The 18,703-nt window shown below is 34.0% G+C and overlaps 1 protein-coding gene and 2 long non-coding RNA genes across 8 annotated transcripts in view; 2 read left to right on the top strand and 1 right to left on the bottom strand.

Annotated features, from left to right (window-relative positions):
- Positions 1-14,046, top strand: part of LOC135838330 (uncharacterized) — a 161,248-nt gene extending 147,202 nt beyond the window's left edge. For all 4 annotated transcript variants that reach the window (XR_010557385.1, XR_010557383.1, XR_010557384.1 and 1 more), the window contains 2 exons: positions 7,316-7,434; positions 13,555-14,046. This is a non-coding gene — a long non-coding RNA (uncharacterized LOC135838330). The remainder of the gene's footprint in view (positions 1-7,315; positions 7,435-13,554) is intronic.
- Positions 14,047-16,219: 2,173 nt separating this feature from the next.
- On the bottom strand, positions 16,220-18,645 carry LOC135840016 (uncharacterized). Of its 3 annotated transcripts, XR_010557687.1 has the most exons (7): positions 18,509-18,645; positions 17,936-18,119; positions 17,671-17,862; positions 17,270-17,487; positions 17,037-17,184; positions 16,669-16,906; positions 16,220-16,558 (listed from the first exon to the last, which is right to left on the bottom strand). It is a non-coding gene; the product is annotated as an uncharacterized LOC135840016 (long non-coding RNA). The 3 variants fall into 3 exon arrangements; XR_010557685.1 differs by having other exon boundaries at positions 17,037-17,487; XR_010557686.1 differs by lacking the exon at positions 17,270-17,487.
- Positions 16,446-18,556, top strand: LOC135840014 (uncharacterized). Its single transcript, XM_065356326.1, has 10 exons — positions 16,446-16,586; positions 16,692-16,743; positions 16,825-16,918; positions 17,009-17,103; positions 17,178-17,247; positions 17,386-17,615; positions 17,693-17,762; positions 17,848-17,972; positions 18,048-18,208; positions 18,288-18,556. Exons 1-9 carry the CDS (start codon positions 16,576-16,578, stop codon positions 18,171-18,173), a joined length of 873 nt encoding a protein of 290 aa, XP_065212398.1. The 5' UTR covers positions 16,446-16,575; the 3' UTR covers positions 18,174-18,208; positions 18,288-18,556.
- Positions 18,646-18,703: the final 58 nt, after the last annotated feature.

Raw genomic sequence — 18,703 nt, 5'->3', positions numbered from 1 at the left:
ATACGAATCGCGCCCTGTTACATATCCGGATGGGCCGCGTGGTACGGACGGATATTTTCCTAAAGCTCTTGCGATTTGGACAGGCCTTTGTGGTAACGGATATTTTCCTAAAGCTCTTGCAATTTGGATGGGCCTTTGTGGTACGTACGGCTCACACTCTCGCCAATACCTGAACAGGCCGCATGGTACGGACAAGTATTAATCCTCTCCTAGCGATCCGGACTATGGTACAGGTCTCCCTACATCTTAGAGACATCATAGGTTTTTTATTTGGGGTAACTGGGTACGCGGTAGGTCGTGTAAAACGCACGGACATTGTGGGAAATACTCCGCCATATAATTTACAACCGCATAGGTCGACCAGGGCCTCGGTAGGCTTATCGTTACCGAGAATGGCTTTATTTTAATTAGAAAACCAGAAGAAAAATCAGAACTGTCTTTATCATCATTGCCATCGTAAGTAATATTGTTTAATTAATTACCTTCAACAGATTATCAGCATCATAGTAATCTTCATTGTTGTCATTGTTGGCCTGATCAAGCACAGTTTCAAAAAAATAATGATCATGATCTATTAATTGTTATCTAATATTATTCAATTTTTTCATTTCCAGATCGTATCATGTTTGGCAGAACCATGTGCAGTTTCTATGTCGTGTTCTTTTTTTTATCATTTTATAATTTTAATTTCAAGTATTTCACAGTTTTATCATTTCAAAAATAAATGATTGTGTTTTTTTTCATTTTTTTAATCATGTGTTTTTTAAATTTTATTTTATAATCTATAAGTATTTCATCATTTTCTCATTTCAAAATTGAACGATGATCGTGTTTTTATCTTATTTCTTTTCTTACTTTTTTTTGATAGCCTGGTCACTTTTTAGTGACAGATTCACCAAGAAGTGGCCATATTTGAGCAATTTTGTACATCTGGTGACTTCTGGTGAATCCTGCTGACTGATTCACCAGAACTTACCAGGATTCACCAGAACATTGAAAAGTCATATTTTATACCCTGGTGACTTTTTGGTGACAGATTCACCAAGCAGTGGCCATGTTTGAGCCTACCTTCCTAGCTTACCCATATGGTCAGTCGCCTGTCTGGTCCCCCCAAGGTCATTGGCTGATCTGTTTGTCTGTCTGTCTGTCTGTCTGTCTGTCTGTCTAGCCTTTTAAAGGTCCCTAACCAGTCTGTCTAGTCTTTCACGGTTGTCTGTTGTCTGTCTGTCTGCCTTTTTGTTTGACTGACCTTGTAAGATCATTGACCCATCTGCTTGGTTTCTCAAGGTTGTCTTTCTGTCTATCTAGCCTCTCAAGATCATTTATGTGCCTGTTTTGCTTTCCAGGGTCATCAGTCTGTCTGTCTTTCATACCTCTTAAGGTCACTGACCCATCAAGTATAACTTCTCGTGGTCGTCTGTCTGCTTAGCCGACATCTGGAGGTCATTGGGCAGTCTATCCGGCTTCTTAAAGGTCACTGACCTACCTGTTTATCCTCTCATGGTTGTCTGTTTGTATGTCTGGCCTCTTGTGGTTGTCTGCGTGCTGCTGTCTGGCTTCTTAAGGCCCAATTGGGGAGGGAGCGTGAACATACCAGGACTCAAGAACCTAAAAATAGGTAATCAGTACACCATTTATTCTAAAAATAATCTGTTTTCGAAACTTGCAAGTTCTGCTTTCGTCCAGTTTTTTATCAACAATTTTTAAATTTTTAAAATTCAATTTACCTAGTTTTTTGTTAGATTTTTGCATACTTATTTTGATGTAAAATTTAATTTTTGTGATTTTTTGAAAATTTGATTTTCATGATTTTAGTATGTATATTTTTCAAAAATCTTGATTTTGAGATTTTGATTTTTTTTCTATGTACTTTTCCTACTGTTTTTCTATATTATTTTGAAATCTTATCTTCTTAGTACTGTACCTGTGCATGAATTTTGACGTTTTAAAGTTTTGAAAATTTATAGAAATTCATCCCTATTTTTCTACTTATTCAATATTATATTCGAAATGTAAATTTTAAAACCAGATTATCATAATTTTGAAAATTATTTTTTTCAAATTTTCTCAAAAGAAACTGTGAAACAAATACAAAATTTCATCGCCTGCATTTTCAAAATTTCAAAAAATCCGTATTCGAATTTTCTCTTTTTCCAGTCAAGTTTTCAATTTTTCCATTCATTCTTCCTATTTGTCAACTTGCACCTCTAATTTCAAAATTTCGGAATTTTCCAGAATTTCCTACTACAATTTTTGAAGAAATACCGATGTGTTTTCAACACCCTCTCCTCTCCCCCCTCCCCCCCAAAAAAGTGTTAATATTTGCGAAACGTCCCTTTAACAAAAACTGAAATACAAAAAGTACAGGTAATTATTCTTAACATCTCCTCCCCGAAAAATTTTTGAAATATTCAAAGTCTTGGAAAATCGACAAATTTCTGCATAAATCCCCCCTCTTTATTTAAAAAGAAGTTCGAGGTGTTAAAAAAAATTTTTGTCAAGGAACTTGCAAAAGTCCTTCTTTTTCAATTTAATGCTTCGTAAGCAGAAACAAAATAACGAACTTTATAACTTTACGAACATATATAGGTGTAAATTGGCACTTTATTAACGCTTTAGTGGGAACTGGGGTTCGAATCTCGAAATATAATTCTGACCACTCGTATAAAAATTTCCGCATCTGTGTCACTTTTCATGTATAAGCACTTAATACCGACGTGTATGATAAGCTGTACGAGGGATACCCACAATTCTCGAAGAGAAAGTTGATGGAGGTTGAGGGGGGTTGGGTTGGGTAACGTGCTCATTAAATAAGGTTTACCGTTTTTGAAAACTACGTTAGGAATAGTATAGGTACTCTGGATCCATAATTTCAATACGTCGCCAACTACCATAATAAACGTAGAATAAATAAAAGGGATAATTGAATATGGTATGCTGCATACGTTAATACGCCTTTATAGATGTTCGGACCGAGGGAGGGGGAAGAGAAAAGCTGGGCGAAAGACAGAACACGTGCCGTGTACAAAAAGGGCCTAAGGGTTACATCTGGTACGTCGTCGATGTCATTTGATCTCCCCTTCGGTGTATCTTTTTACCCACCGGAGTCGTCATCGTCGTCGTTTTAATGAATCCATTCTTCGTCTCTGTCCTGCTATCAGCAACAACAACTACGACGTCGTCGTCGTGTGTAGTGTACCTTTCTCTGTACCTACCTTTGTTATGAAAGAAGTATATTTCGCTAATAATACTCTCCGGTCGACTACGTATAACGTACCTGGTGATGGTGCTTTTTATCGCAGATCTCAATTGTAACGAGATTTCGTGTAATTTAATTAGGCCAGCTTAGTTTAGATATACGGTGATACCTACCCTGTATGCTTAGCTCGTATCCTAGACTCACCCTTACTTACCCGTAGGCCTTCACTTCTATAATATGAACTACTTAGGTATACTTATTATGAAATAGGCGACAATTCGACATAGTTTTCGAATCTGCTGAAATGTAATTCGTTATCGAGTTAAAAGCCTTTGCCATCCCCCCTTTCTATCTTCGTGTTCACGAAAGTACGTATATAGTTTTCCTAAACAATATGATAATTTTCCATATCGTCACCCATCGATCATATCTTCTGTGCATTTGTCGATGATGGATTACCACGTCTTCGACAAAGTAGGTACCTGCTTTCGCCAAGATGTCGTAATTTAACTTATTGTTTTTCTCCTCGACGGATCTGCAACCTACGCAGATGGAGGAGGATTTCTTCGTCGTTTCTTTAGTGTAGGATTTCATATATGATGGGTGGTTTTTTTTTCTTGGATGAAGTTTTCGTCGGATCGTTGATAATTTGATGAGATGTATGTACGTATTTGCATTGAAATCACTCCATTTTGTATGGAATGCTGGAGCACTGAAATTGGGGTAGTCGAAAACAGCCCTGGATTTAGGCATTGGCCAAGTGAGAGGTAGCCTCAGGGTGGCATAATTTCAGGGACGGAAATTTTCAATTTTTTTCGCTACTTTTTAAATTTGAGATGGAAATATTACGACGATTGATTGAAAAAAATTATAGTTGTTAGCTGTATAAAAAAATATGATGAAAACTTTTTCATGCAGCATTCATTTTTGAAGGGATCGTGGAAACTTCATGGAATAAAAGCTATCAAACTTCGCTTGAAAAAAAAAAAAAAAAACTTTCTAAAAAATTGTTTGTCACAAAAGAAAATTGTTCTTAATCCGAACTTTTAAAATTAAAAGAATTTTAACTTGAGTGAATTGAAAAAATGAACGAATTTTAATTTTTTTTGCCAAATGCCATGAGTGTAATTTTTATCAACTTTTTCATGAAATACGTCAGAATGAGGTCAAAATAAGACAACTGAATAAATTTAAGCTTTTTTTGATGTTTGGAATTGAAAATTGAATTTATTTCGAATTTTTGATTTTTTTGTGATGAGTCTATTCCATCGAGTGAAGGGGTTTTTTCAGCTTTTTCAACGGATACGTAAAAATATGGGTCAAATGGGTCAACTTCACCAGTCAAAACTTTTTTTCATGTCTTAAATCAAAAAATCGCATTTTTTCGCAAACTTTCAATTTTTTTAAATCGATTTCACGACATAATGCCATCCCAATTTTTTAATATGTTGTTCAGCATGAAAAGTTGTCCATAATATATTTTTTTCAGAATTTTTGAGAGTTGGAACGATATAAACACTACGTTTTGAAACTTTTCGAGCTAATTTTTTGTACGAAAAAAAGTGGCAACACTGATTTTTATAATATTATCAAAAAGCCTTTCAAACCCTTTACTATTGAAAAAAGTTCAATTTTGGCAGGTATCGCAGTTCTCGAGTAATCTACTGCTGAAATGGGTGATATTTTAAGGTCACTGAAAACTTTGACACCCCCTAGCAGTCTTTGAATAAGGGCTAGAGGGCTGAAATTTTCGCCATTGGTCATCCCTTCAAACGTCTTTCCACGGGAAAAATTTCGAAAAAATGGCCGACCCCCCCCCCCCCCTCCTTCCATTAGAACTTTTTGGTCAAATTGACGTGGAATGACCCTTTATGTTATTGAATTGGGCTGGGACAAACGTTGTAAGATTAAACAGCTTTCACTATACAGGTTGTCCGGGGATTGGTGGCACAATTTTCTAATATGGATATAACGGGTACGAGTAAAAAAAAAACAAGATGAATAAGTTGCCTATTTTGAAAATTGAAGGGGCAAAATTTGCTTTCAAAATTTGAGAACCAAAATACATACAATTTTGACCATGTGGTCGGTCATATGTATGTACTTTGAAAAATGAACAAAATTACCTATTATGACTTTTTGCCTAACTTGCTAATTAAAGGAGCTGCAAAAATGATTTTCAATTTCAAAAAATCGCGATGATGAAAATGAATGCAAAAATGAATACCTATACCTATTACGTCAAAAAATAAACAAATCTTGTTATCTTTTTTTTCTTACTCTAAAATTTGAAAAGTTTTTAAAGCTCAATAGTTTTCGATTAGGTAAAGATTCCATTTTAATTTACAATTTTTGAGCTCCAAAAACTTTTAAATTTTAGAGTAAGTAGCAAAATTTGTTTATTTTTTGACATAAGTACTCATTCGCCTTCATTTTTTTTATCGCGATTTTTTAAAATTAAAAATAGTTTGTAGCCTCTACTTCATGTGTCTCACCAACAAAACCACTTTTTTGAACTTTACCCTAGTTGGGGAGGTGCTGGGGGCTGTGGATGGAGTCCAATCAAAAATCTGACGTCATATTCGTGTTCAGCGCCACCAAAAACATACAATTCGATGTATCACATGCCCCTGATTTTTTTGAAAGTTTTGCCCAAATTTGGAGGAGGAGGTGCTCTTTTCCATCAGAAGATCCCATCTCGAAAATTGATTATTTCGAAAAAGCATCAAAAGGTACATCTATGGAAATTTTTTCAGAATTTGAAATGGTAGCTCCCACTTACAGCGTCATTTTTAAAGTCGATCTTTCAAATTGAAAGTTCAACTTTCAACTTTTGAAAATTTCAAAATTCTTGAAAAGTTTTAAATGCAATGCCCTTTCGGACTGTGAAATCAGTTTTGATCATTTCAGCTTTATTTTTTTCATCGCTATCTTTTTAAAATTGAAAATAATTTGTAGCCCCTATTTCATGTGTCGCACGAACAAAACACTTTTTTGAACTTTTACTCCATTTGGGGAGGTGCTGGGGGCCGTTAATGAGGCCTAATCAAAAATCTGACATCATATTCGTGTTCAGCGCCACCAAAAACATACAATTCGATATATCACATGCCCTGATTTTTTTTTTGAAAGTTGTGTCCAAATTTGGGGGCGGGGGTGCTCCCTTTCCATTGGTAGCTCCCACTTACAGCACTATTTTGAAATTTGAACCCTCAATTTGAAAGTTCATCTTTCAACTTTTGAAAATTTCAGAATACTTAGAAAGTTCAAAATGCAATGCCCTTTGGGCCTGTGAAATCAGTTTTGATCAAAGTATCATAGCTTTGGAGGTATGCGCTGCTGAAGATGAGTACCTTGAGACAATGTGAAAATGATTGAAGCCCCCCCCCCACCTGCTCTCCAAGGGGGCTGGGACCGAACTGATTACGGGTTTCTTATTTTTATTTGATGGGTAGACACTGTACAGAAAAAATTGAGCGAAATCGAAAGACATGACTTCCAAAATCACATTTTTCTGGTCGAATTGATATGAATGACCCTTTTTTTAATTTTCTCGAATTTTTGAAAATTTATTTTTGAAAGGCATTACCGGTTATTCAATTTCTTCATGAAGTTATGTAAATTTTTGATTATTGGATTTATGTTATTTTTTCACGATTTTGGAAACTTTCAACTTCTGTAGAGAGATTCCATGACCTTATAAATGCTCTTTTTTAAATATCTCGAGGATATTGAGATAGGTATTAAAGGATCGAATATCTGCCTACTTCAAAGGCTCGTCGTGGTTTAAACGATTTTTATGTAAATATAACCAACTATTACCACTACTCGGTGAGAATAAAATAACTTACGCATGTTTAGTTGTGTACCAAAACCAGCCAAGCCCTCGTCTTATTCGAAGGGGTAGATTGTTATAAATATTGGAAGCTAAATTTAGTCAGTTTACTGGTTTTTATCGCTCGATAGACGATAGGTTCTAAAAAGAGTTTACTTTTTACGGTTAGGTGTGTAGACCAACTTATACTATATGTAGTGTAGCATACTGACTTTTACCTCTGTGCTTTTTTTTTTTTTTTAGTTTTCTAATTTTAAAATTTTTTCTTTTTTCGTTCGTAGGTTGATGGTTCAAATTAACAGAAAGTAATTACTGGTAGGATTTGTAGCCTGCTTTCGGTCTCCAGATGTTTAGTGTAATCTTCAACAGAACATACCTCTACGTACTACACGTTCTTCGGGTAAGTGAAATAATTTATATTATAGAAGGTTATTGCATTGCTACCCAGCTCTTCTTATTAGTTAGACGACGGTATCCCTTCGAGCGATGCAGATATAGGAATAAGTATATCTACTCGGTGGTTTCTAGACCTTATACGTATAGCCATAATAATAAGACATTGAATTCAATACAGTTATACATATGCGAGTAAATTGCCGGATATTTAGATAAATACGACTGCACGTGATGTACGTAAATTCTTTCTCCTCCTCCTCCTTGAGAAAACGAGACGAGGTAAACGTAATTTATTGAACTGTTCTCGCGGTCTCAAGTTCCCAAGAAGGTGTTTGGGTTGCATAAGCTGCACAAACGCGGCACGAAGCTAGTTGATTTGTGTGGATTTTTGTTACGAGACTCCTTCGTTTGAGAAGAAAACAAAAAATGGAAAATTTTTCGTAAAAACAGCTTTTTTGAATTTTTTAAAACTTGACAAAAATTCTAAATTGAATTTCAGTGTCTAAAATTTTCGTTGCGATTGTTTTAGAACATGGTCTGTTGATCTGACTTGGTCCTGTTTAAATCTAAATCTATCTGTTTGCCAAAAGTATCTTGAAAATTGTGGAATTAACCTCCCAGTTACTAAAAATTAATTTAAATATATACAAAATTGTCCAAATATGAAATATCCAGGAAAAATAAGTAAAATTGCGGCATTGAAATCACTCGAAAATTCCCAAAAATTGATAGAATTTTAATGAAATTGCTCAAATACTCTGCAATTAAATTGATTGAAACATCATTGCAACTCATTGTGTCAAAAAAACATCTAAAAATAATCGAAACTCGATGAAATTCCTCAAAATCTGAGCAAAATCTGACAAAAATCGGCTAGCAGGTTACTAAAAATTGGTTATATATATTCAAAATTGTTTAAAGTATATTAAAATAAGTCCAACTTACTTCTCAGTTGTTTAAAAGTACCATAAATTGGTAAAAAAAAAAAAAAAAAAAAAAAAAAGGTCAGCACAATTGAGAAAATTTTGCAAAAATTGCTTTAAAATGTGTAGTTGGAAATTAATAAAATTAATTTATAAATATTTACAAAATCTTGAAATTTCGGTAAAATGTCGCAAAAATTTTCAAATACTTATGTTCCAAGCAAATTGTAGAAAATTACAAAAAAATGACCAAATATATTTTTTGAAAGTGAATGAAATTTTGCAAAATTACAATGTGGAGTATTAAGAAAACCTGTAAAATTGGCATAAAAATGCTTGGAAATCATCAAAAAAAGGATGAAATTTTAAAAATTTTGATTTGTTAAAATTCTTAGGCGAAAATAATCGAAAATGTCCAGAAATGCTTCGAATATTCAATTTCAAAAGTTTAGCAAAATGCCCTAAAAAATTGCTCAGATTAAAAACATTACCAAATAATGAAATTAATTAATGATCAAAATATTATCGAAATGGAGTAAAATTTGGTAAAAATGGAAAGCGGCATAAAAACCATAAATTGGGCATTAAAATAGCTAAGAATTGACAAAAGTTGATGAAATTTTCGTGAAATGAGGTAAGCTTGGCGAGAATTGCTTGGAATATCGTAACAATAAATAATATGGCACTTTCTGTTTTTGAGTTTTTTTCTTTTTTATGGGAATTTTCATTTTGTCGATGAACAGCTGAAGGAAAAATTTGCAGAAAAATCGTTCATTTTTTGAACCTCTCCAATCTTCCTCTTCGCATCTGATCGACTTGCAAAAAAAATCGTGCCGAGATAAGTCCAGAAATAGATTTTTTGCTACCTGAGGATTGCTTTTTACGCCTTTTAGATGAATTGAAAAATTCTGAAAAAATTGAAAATCACGTTGGAGGCTACACTGGGCTGCACAAGAGGCTGAAAATCGTGACATTGGGTTCGGAGAAGTCTGCAGAAATCAATTAATAGTAATCAGAATAGGTTTTCATTATTTTCATTGAAAAAAAAAAAAAAAAAAAAATTGAAAATATTTTTTGCAGTAAACTTTTATACACATGATACTTAATTTACTTATAGGGCTTGGAGCTTGGATTTTTATGATAATGCTTTTTTTTGTAGCAACACCCTATACGGCATAAATATATTTTCTTTGCGTTTCATTCCATTCTGAGGCGAATGGTGAAAGTTGATAGTGCTTTTTTTGGGTGTAAATGCTTTAAAATGCTTATTTTGGGCCAAATAGGCGGAAATTTTGCTTTTTTGGGTCTTTTTTTCGTCGTTAGCGCTTTTTTTTGGTAAAAAATTGGTAAAATTGAAGAAATTAGGTCCAAAAATACAAAAATTCATCAACTTTTGGTACATTTTTGAAAAAAAAATAATTGTTGAAAAAAGATTAGGTAGTTAAAAAAAACAAGGGAGGAAGAAATGAAAAATAACAGATTCAGTTTTCATTTTTCAATTTTTATTTTATTTTATTATTTTTTTAATTTTTAGTTTCAGTTTTTTCCTTTTTTTTCATTTTCTTCTTTGCGTTCATTTTGGTTCAAGTTGTACTTATATTATTAAGGGAGGCGTCTTGCTGGGTTTGAAAAAACCTTCATTTTGATACGTAACATGGTAAGGTTTGATAGCGCTTTTTTTTGCTTTTTTCTGACATTTTTATTGCTTTTTTATTGCGCTTAAAAATCCTAGCCCTTTTAATTTATTTTAAATTAATTTTCAATAAAATTCCATTGAATTTAACCTTTGAAAACATAAATTTCATAAAGTTTGAGCCGCTGAAATTTGTAGTTTTAAAGGGGTTCAAATTCTGCTCTTGCTTAAAATGATACCGGAAATGGTTTCCTCATGTCGGAAAACCTCACCTACAACCCTTCGTATGCAGTCAACTTCACCCTAAAGTTCCAAAAAAATAGAAAAATTGTCAAAGATACGACTGTGGCGCCATCTGTAATGTGTAAAGCGAACCAACCATTTAAACACAGGACGAATTCTGTTTAAAAAAATTATACAGCGCTTCAGACTGCAAGAAAACTAACAACCTCTTTTGTTTGGGGGGGGGGGGGTGGCGGCTTGATTTTCTAGTTATTTATTCGTTGTACTCAGTATCGACTTTTTAAGCTTTAAAGTTCAAACTTTTTATGAAAACCAACATTATCCGATGAATTTTGAACTTTTGAGTTTTGATTGGTACGTACATCAGAAATGAATTCTACCTGTTCGAAAACCTCACCCACAACTTTTCGTACGTCTCAAAGTTCACCCTAAAAGCTCAGAAAAAAAATCGACAAAGTCGACAGTGGCGCTACCTGTAATGTGAAAATTGAACCAACTGCTTGAATAGTGAACGAATTCTGTTAAAAAAATAATGCAGCGCTTCAGACGGTAAAAAAAGGAACTTCTTTTGTTTGGGGGGAAATGACTAGAAAATACCTTTTTTCTGTACACAACTGAGGATAACAATCTGAAGTTCTCGTTTTCACCGCCTGAAGCGCTGCACTGTAAATTTCAAAATGTGTTCTCTCTTTAAGAGAGTTGTTTCATTTTGCATACCATAGATAGCGCTGCTATGTATCACATTTTTGGAGGTTCTGTTCTATACTCCCAATACTTGAACCATCAAATTTGGTTTTTGGGCTTCAGGGAGCTTTTTGAGATATACGAGTAGTCGTCAGAAGGATTTTTATGATATGAAGAATCCATTTCTGGTGTTTGTATGACTCCAAAGCTCAAAGTTCATCAGGAAATCGAGCTCTCTGTAAAAAAAGTTAAACTTTTGAGCTGTAAAGTGCAATATTGATTAAAATAACTGTCGTATTCGTAATCAGCGATGCCTAATTAGAAATGAACGACCCCTCGTACACTTTATTAGATTTTAATTGAAAAGTTCAACTTTGCCCCTTCAAATTGTTGAGATATGCAACCCACACAACACACGAAATGGCTAATTTGACTTATTTCGGAAGTGAAAATGAGCATATTCTACCGAGAGAATATAGGATATTAGGAGGTTCTATACTCCTAATACTTGAACTTTTTAATCAAATTTGCGAGCTTTAGAGAGCTTTTTAGACTGTACGAACTATCCGAATGGCGGGGTTTTGACACGCGGAGAATCTGTTTCCGGCATTGGTTATGCCAAAAAGCTCGAAGTTTCCTCTAAACTGAAGCTTTTTTCAGAAAAGTTGAACTTTTAGGTACTAGAAAGCTCGATCGATCAAAATAAACGAGCTTGACGTGATCAGCGATGCTGAATTAGTGATAATCGACTGTACGTACATCCTATTTGGGCTTTCATTCGGCCAAAAAGCTCGATTGTGTAAAAGTTCATATTATGCCTCTTTTTGTCATTTTTGATACAAAATGAGACCAATTTCATTAGGAGAATATAGGATATTAGGGGGTTCAATACTCCTAATACTTGAACTTTTGAATCAATTTTGTGACCTTTAGGGAGGGGGTTTTGACAAGCGGAGAATCCATTTCCGGTGTTGGTTCTGCCAAAAAGCTCGAAGTTCACGGGAAAATGAAGCTTTTTTCCGAAAAAGTTAAACTTTTGGGTAGAAAAAAGCTCGATCGATTAAAATAGATGAGCTTGAAGTGATCAGCGACGCCTAATTAGTAGTAATCGACTATTCGTACACCCTATTTGGCTTTTATTCGGCTGATTCTTCCAAAAAGCTTAAAGTTCCCTGTGAAATAACGCTTTTTTTCAAAAAAGTTGAACTTTCAGGTAGAAAAAAGCTCGATCGACTAAAACTGACGAGCTTGACGTGATCAGCGATGTTTAATTAGTGATAATCGACTATTCGTACATCCTGTTTGACGTTCATTTGGCCAAAAAGCTCAATTTTGAAAAAATGCAAATTTGCCAATTTTGATCATTTTTGAGTATATTTGATACTAAATAAGACCAATTTCATTAGGAGAATATAGAGTATCAGGAGGTTCAATACTCCTAATACTTGAACTTTCGAATCAATTTTGCAAGCTTTACAGAGCTTTTTAGACTGTACGCATTGTGCGAATGGGGAGGTTTTTGGGGACGGAGAATCCATTTCCGGTGTTGGTTCTTCCAAAAAGCTCAATGTTCAATGAGAAATGAAGCTTTTTTTCATAAAAGTTGAACTTTCAGGTACATAAAAGCTCGATCGATTAAAATAAACTAGTTTGACGTAATCAGCGATGCTTGATTAGTGATAATCGACTATGCGTACATCCTATTTGACGTTCATTTGGCCAAAAAGCTCAATTTTGAAAAAATGCAAATTTGCCAATTTTAGCCACTTTTGAGTATATTTGATGCTAGATGAGACCAATTTCATTAGGAGAAAATAGGGTATTAGGAGGTTCGATACTCCTAATACTTGAACTTTTGAATCAATTTTGCAAGCTCCAGAGAGCTTTTTAGGCTGTACGAACTGTGCGAATGGGGGGTTTTTGGTGACGGAGAATCCGTTTCCGGTGTTGGTTTTTCCAAAAAGCTCAAAGTTCAACCAGAAATGGAGCTTTTTTCGTAAAAGTTGAGCTTTTAGGTGGAAAAAAGCTCGATCGATTGAGACTATCGAGCTTGACATGATCAGTGATGCTGAATTAGTGATAATCGAGTATTCGTACACCCTATTTGGCTTTCATTCGGCCAAAAAGCTCAATTTTGAAAATATTCGAATTTGCTTTTTCTAGTCATTTTCGAGTTTCTTTGATGCTAAAGTAGACCAATTTCATTAGGAGAATATAGAGTATTAGGAGGTTCGATACTCCTAATACTTGAACTTTTGAAACAATTTTGCGAGCTTTAGAGAGCTTTTTAGGCTGTACGAACTGTCCGACTGGGGGGTTTTTGGGTACGGCGGATTCGTTTCCGGTATTGGTTCTTCCAAAACGCTCAAAGTTTCCAAGATAATGAATTTTTTTTTGAAAAGTTGAGCTTCAAGGTGCAAAAGTTCAGTATCGAATAAAGTAAATGAGCTTTTCGTGATCAGCGATGCTTAATTAGTAACAATCAAATCCTCGAACGTTCTATTAGCTTAAAAAAAATTGTGAGCTTTTGAGAACTTTTGGTACTTAATCATTATGGGGGAGCTTTTTGAACACAGAAAATTCATTTCTAGCGTTGGTACATGTACTATGATTTAAAGTGCTGCAATTTTTGATGTTTCAGATGGATGCGCGAAATTTAGTTGGATACTTTCGTGATGGGGCTGATATTATTCTGTGTGGACGAGAATAAAATAGATGAATAATTAATGAAACTAATTTTATAATATTTAAGTAGATACGTGCCTATTGTTTTTTTTTGCAACTTTTTGGTAAATTGTATTTTTTAAATTTTGTTTAAATTTTTTTTGAATTTGTGTGTATTTTTCAAAAAAAAATTATTCGTGATTAATTCTGAGTGTTTTCTTAATACGTATTTTACCATTTTTAAAAATGTTGTTGTTCTACTTGATGTATCATTACGTGCAGTTTTCCTTTAATTCTTTTTTATTTCTTTGTTTATTTTATTAGCGAGTTCGTCGTTGTTATTTATGTAGGTGTCTAAATTATATTTTACTTATTACCTGATAAATAATTATTCAGAATATCCTAATTTTTGTGTTTTTCAAAATGTCTAATCGAATGTATTTTTTTAAATTAATAAAATATCAATCAACTTAATTTACGAATTTCACTTACTTACCTACATTGAAATTTTTTCATAAAAATTGTTCGATCGAGTTACTTCATCTTGAAATAATCTTAATAAATCAATCGCCGGTGAAAAATTAATAATACTCCACTCCTGCAAAAAATGACGCTAGGCAACCATTCTGACCGTGGCTAAAGATTGTGAAAACTCACCGGCTTTACAGCGCCATCTATCGGAACAAAATCAAAACTTCGTTCTGTTTTTAAAAATGCGGTTGAAAATTTGGCCAAATGAGCGCTAGATATGCGCGTGGCGCTATCTATCGGAATATTACGGGACTACGTCGCAGAGAACACTCTAAACCCCGTGTCTATCGCTTTAATTCGACGGCGACGTAGTTCCAAAATATTCCGATAGAAGACCCTGAATTGGAAAAGGATGCTTCGGGTGAAAAAGGTAAATTTTCAGTAAAGCCAACAAACGAAAAAAAGTAAAAAAAAAAATCAAAAATTTTTTCTATTTTATTTTCTTGTAGTTAACATCTGCGAAATTTATTTTTCAAGTATGTGCGGGTGGCCATGAACATTTTTTTCAATGTGTGACGATTGCCAGAAATTTGACGATTTGTTGTGATTTTTGTAAATTGCTTTCAACATTACGATAATAAATTTTTTTGATTAAAATAAATTGGAAATTACGTACATTATATGTATCAAAACTAAAAAAAAAAAAATATGACAACATTGAATAGTTTTGGTAAAAAAAATTAATATTGATTTTTGAACAGAAAAAGAGTAGAGAAAAACAGAAAAAGTCTTGCCAAGTGATTGTTGTGAGCTCCTTGTGGTTACCTACACTAATGGAACTACCTATATCGTTCATTATTTTATTCATTATTTAGTAATTTAAATATTGAATGTAGAATCGATGCAAAACATTTTAATTATTTTGATTCGTACATTTTTTTTTTTTTTTTCATTTTGCATCTTATTATCAACTCGAGCTATTTTTTTCTACTTTCAAAGAGACATTGACAAGTTATTTTCATAGTTACAGAAATTTCAAGCATGACATTGAATTCAGCATTAAATTTGCTACAAAATTACATCAATTTGATATTTTTCAGGCATTTGCACATGGAAAGATAGAAGGTCAACTTTGAATTGAGTTTTCTCTACTTTTTAAAAAATTGAGATGTCACATTTTTCCAACTTCTTCTGATCACAGCTCCGTCAATTTTGAAGCTACGACAAAAATGAGCATACCATTCGATTCAGCGTTAAATTCTCTATCAGAAAAGCTATAAAATTCACTTAGGCCCCTCTTCGCCCGAAGCATCGTTTTCCAATTCAGGGTCACAAATTTTCAACGGCATTTTTCAAAACAGAACAATGCTTCTATTTTATTCCGATAGATGGCGCTGTGTGTTCGTTGAAATTGAAAATCCTTGGCAATCTTCAGTCAGAGTGAAAATAGTTGCCTATCGTGATTTTTGCAGGAGTACGATTATTTTGTCGTATGGGTTGCATATTCTTTTGACACAAGGCGCAGGAATATTCTTCAAAGTACCTACGCGATTTTCTCGTAAATAATTGAATAAATCGAAGGTTAGCCTGTCAAATGAAGGCGGTTGTGGTACCTGTGACCCGTGTAGTGTTTCAAGTTGCATATCCGGTACTTCTGAAGGAGTTTTTCAAATTTTACATGGTCGATTTTTTTATTTATCACTCGTTACCTTATCACCACCGCTTCCGTCAACAAACATGAAATAACAGAAATTTTCGAATTCGATTTCATAGTGAAATTTCACAAATACGCTACCTAATTAATTAATAAATATTGGTGATTCATGAGGAAAAAAACTCGCACTGAAACGAACCTGCGAATTCTTTCTTAAAATGTCCATCATAGCCTCATAGGCCTATATATTTCATTTTTCACATCCAAACCAAATAATATGATGCTATTAATCTTCGTTTCTTGTATATAGGTATGATTTATTAAAATAAAAAATGAACGAAACACGATCGTATTCGTGTTTTCTGAATTTTTATGACGTTATTTTGCTACAATGGCTAACTCGACTTTCACTGGTTACCAAATCTCAATTGGTTTTTGTTTATACGAAAATTTCAAATTCAAATTCACGATAGGTACAATATTTCAATACAATTTCGATTTTATTTAATTCAATTCATTGAAACTTTCAGCACTGCTTGTAATTTATTTGCCAAAGAACGAAATAGGTACGAATACCATTCCTATAAATTCAAAATAATTCGATCATAACACACATACTATCTGATAAATATTCTATCGCAAGTGGTAGGACAGATGACGACTGACGAGGTGAGGTAGACATAAAAGCTCAGTAAATCACGATTCAACTTGACGCATCCTATCAGCAAACTCCCAACGTAGTTTTTCGCATCGAACGATAATCATTTGCCATTCTACTATCTTCCGGAAAACTGATCTGTTGTTTTGTTCGTATTTACTTCGCTTCCTTTTGCAATTATTTCGTACGTCGAGTGAACTAGACAACAAAAAAATATGCCGAAAGGGTAAGTCATTCGTTATCGTTGTATATTATTTTAATACGATTCGAGTTTATGAATCATTGATTACATATTGAAATTAACTCACCATCACTGTTGGGTTTTGTTTAGATACCTTCGTCCGATATTGAAGTCACGAACCAGAATCCTCTCACAAGTGCAGGTATTCGTTTACAATTACTTTTTCGTCTCGAAGACAATTCCATATAGGTATTCTATACCATGATGACGAATTTTTGTTCAGAGTGAAGCTTCCACCGAACACAATCGCGAAAAAGAAAATCAAATGTCGTCGCCAATAATTGAAGAAAAGGAACTCGATCGACCTAGAATTAAACGTATAAACAAACATCGTCGTTTTGATAAGCAATAGTTAAATTCATGTAGGCAGATCAAAAGTAGTACATAATTCCATCATTCGTTATTAGGTACAGATTCGAAAAGAAAACCCTTCACCTGTCGTGTTGCAGTATTCGAAGAAGATGGCGATGCGAATAAAAAGCCAATGTATCCTAAACACTTGGTATGGGAATATGTTTGTCACTGTTAACTCGAACTACGTAATCGATCTATTCAAAGGTGATTCTTTTGCTATAGGTTTACGCTGGTGGGAAAGACATTCAGTTGGAAGAGATCAGATCGATGCATTATTGGAATAAAGTGAAAGGTATCTCTATGCTGTAGTTTACTCAGCTTAAAATTACTCCTAGCTTATCTGTACACTTTTACACCGTCGACTCCGAAGATAACGATTCGTTAATACTCGTATTAATATTTCAATCTGAATTCAAATCTAATTCCTCAGGAGCTGGAATAGATAAGTGCACTCAAACTGAACCCGAGCCGATGAAAGTTATCCCGATGACAGAAACTTGCACGCAAACCGAATCAGAATCTAGCTCTACTTCTGTAAAAGAAATAGCCATTCAAACCGATCCACCTGAATCGAACGAACAACCGAACCACAACAGTCCGAAAGTGTTTACGTCAAGAGTTACGACTCGAAGTTCGGCTAGAGCTAGAGCTGCATCCAAAGTAACCCTTAGATGGTATTTATTACGACGAAGTTTAGTAATATAATATAACTTACATCGTGCTTAATCTCTACACAGATACCAGCTGCTACGTCTGCGTTAAAAAACGTTATCAAAGAGGAACCTCCGGCTCCAGCTCTGAATTCTGGTAGGTATCGAGTTCAAAGTTATAGTTATAACGAGATAATTCTTCAATCAGCTTCTGATAACGCTACTTCTGAATATATTTTCAGCAACGTTCATTATTCCTAAAGATAAAAAACAAACTGCAGCCAATTCGAAGAAAGGTGCACAAGTGCAAGTTGCGGAAAAGTTACTTACTGCTGAGCATTCCGACGAAGACGCTGATGAAGATGACGTAAGCATTCGACAATACGTAAAGAGATCGCTCAGGAAACCGAACGGAAAATAATCGAATATTTTATCGTTGCAGGATTTAACGTACAGTACTAAAGCTTTCAAAGTTATACCATCTTCGACTCCATCTTCTACTCCTTTTCAAGTTCTGAAAAATAAAAACAAAGGTAGAAGAAAAACAACGAAAATCGATACACCTTGATTCATAAGATGAGTCTGAATAATTCTAGTACCGAAGTAAGTATTCGAAACAACGTAATTTTATTCGTTCAATTCTTTAGTAAGCTCGAGCTAATAAATGCACTTTCGTTTTTAGGAATGAGATACTGAATCTTGAAAAGTTGCCAGTCTCTCGTTAAATTACCTACTTGTGGATCTCTAAATTGCGGTTTGTCAAACAAAACGTTTCGTCTTGCCAAACAGGCAATTACCTACTCGAATTCAATTTTTTTACACGTTTTTTATTTTACAAATAATATGATGTTTTATTTTATTTTTTTTTTATTAGGATCTTAGAATTTATATGTTTATAATTACCTTATCATCGTGTTCATTTTAAATTACATGAGCGTATTCTTCTAGAAACTCGACTATTTGATATCGAACGTTGACGACGACATATTCAGCAATAATGCTCGAGAAGAAAAATGAGCAGCTCTTCGAAACTGTGAAAAAATATGAAAAATTATCAAAAATACGAACAAATAACGAAATATGGCTCGTGTTTTAAAA

The sequence above is a fragment of the Planococcus citri genome, chromosome 3, assembly GCF_950023065.1.
Source record: "Planococcus citri chromosome 3, ihPlaCitr1.1, whole genome shotgun sequence".
In the NCBI taxonomy this organism is placed as follows: domain Eukaryota; kingdom Metazoa; phylum Arthropoda; class Insecta; order Hemiptera; family Pseudococcidae; genus Planococcus; species Planococcus citri.
This window is presented reverse-complemented; position numbering and strand designations above follow the sequence as displayed.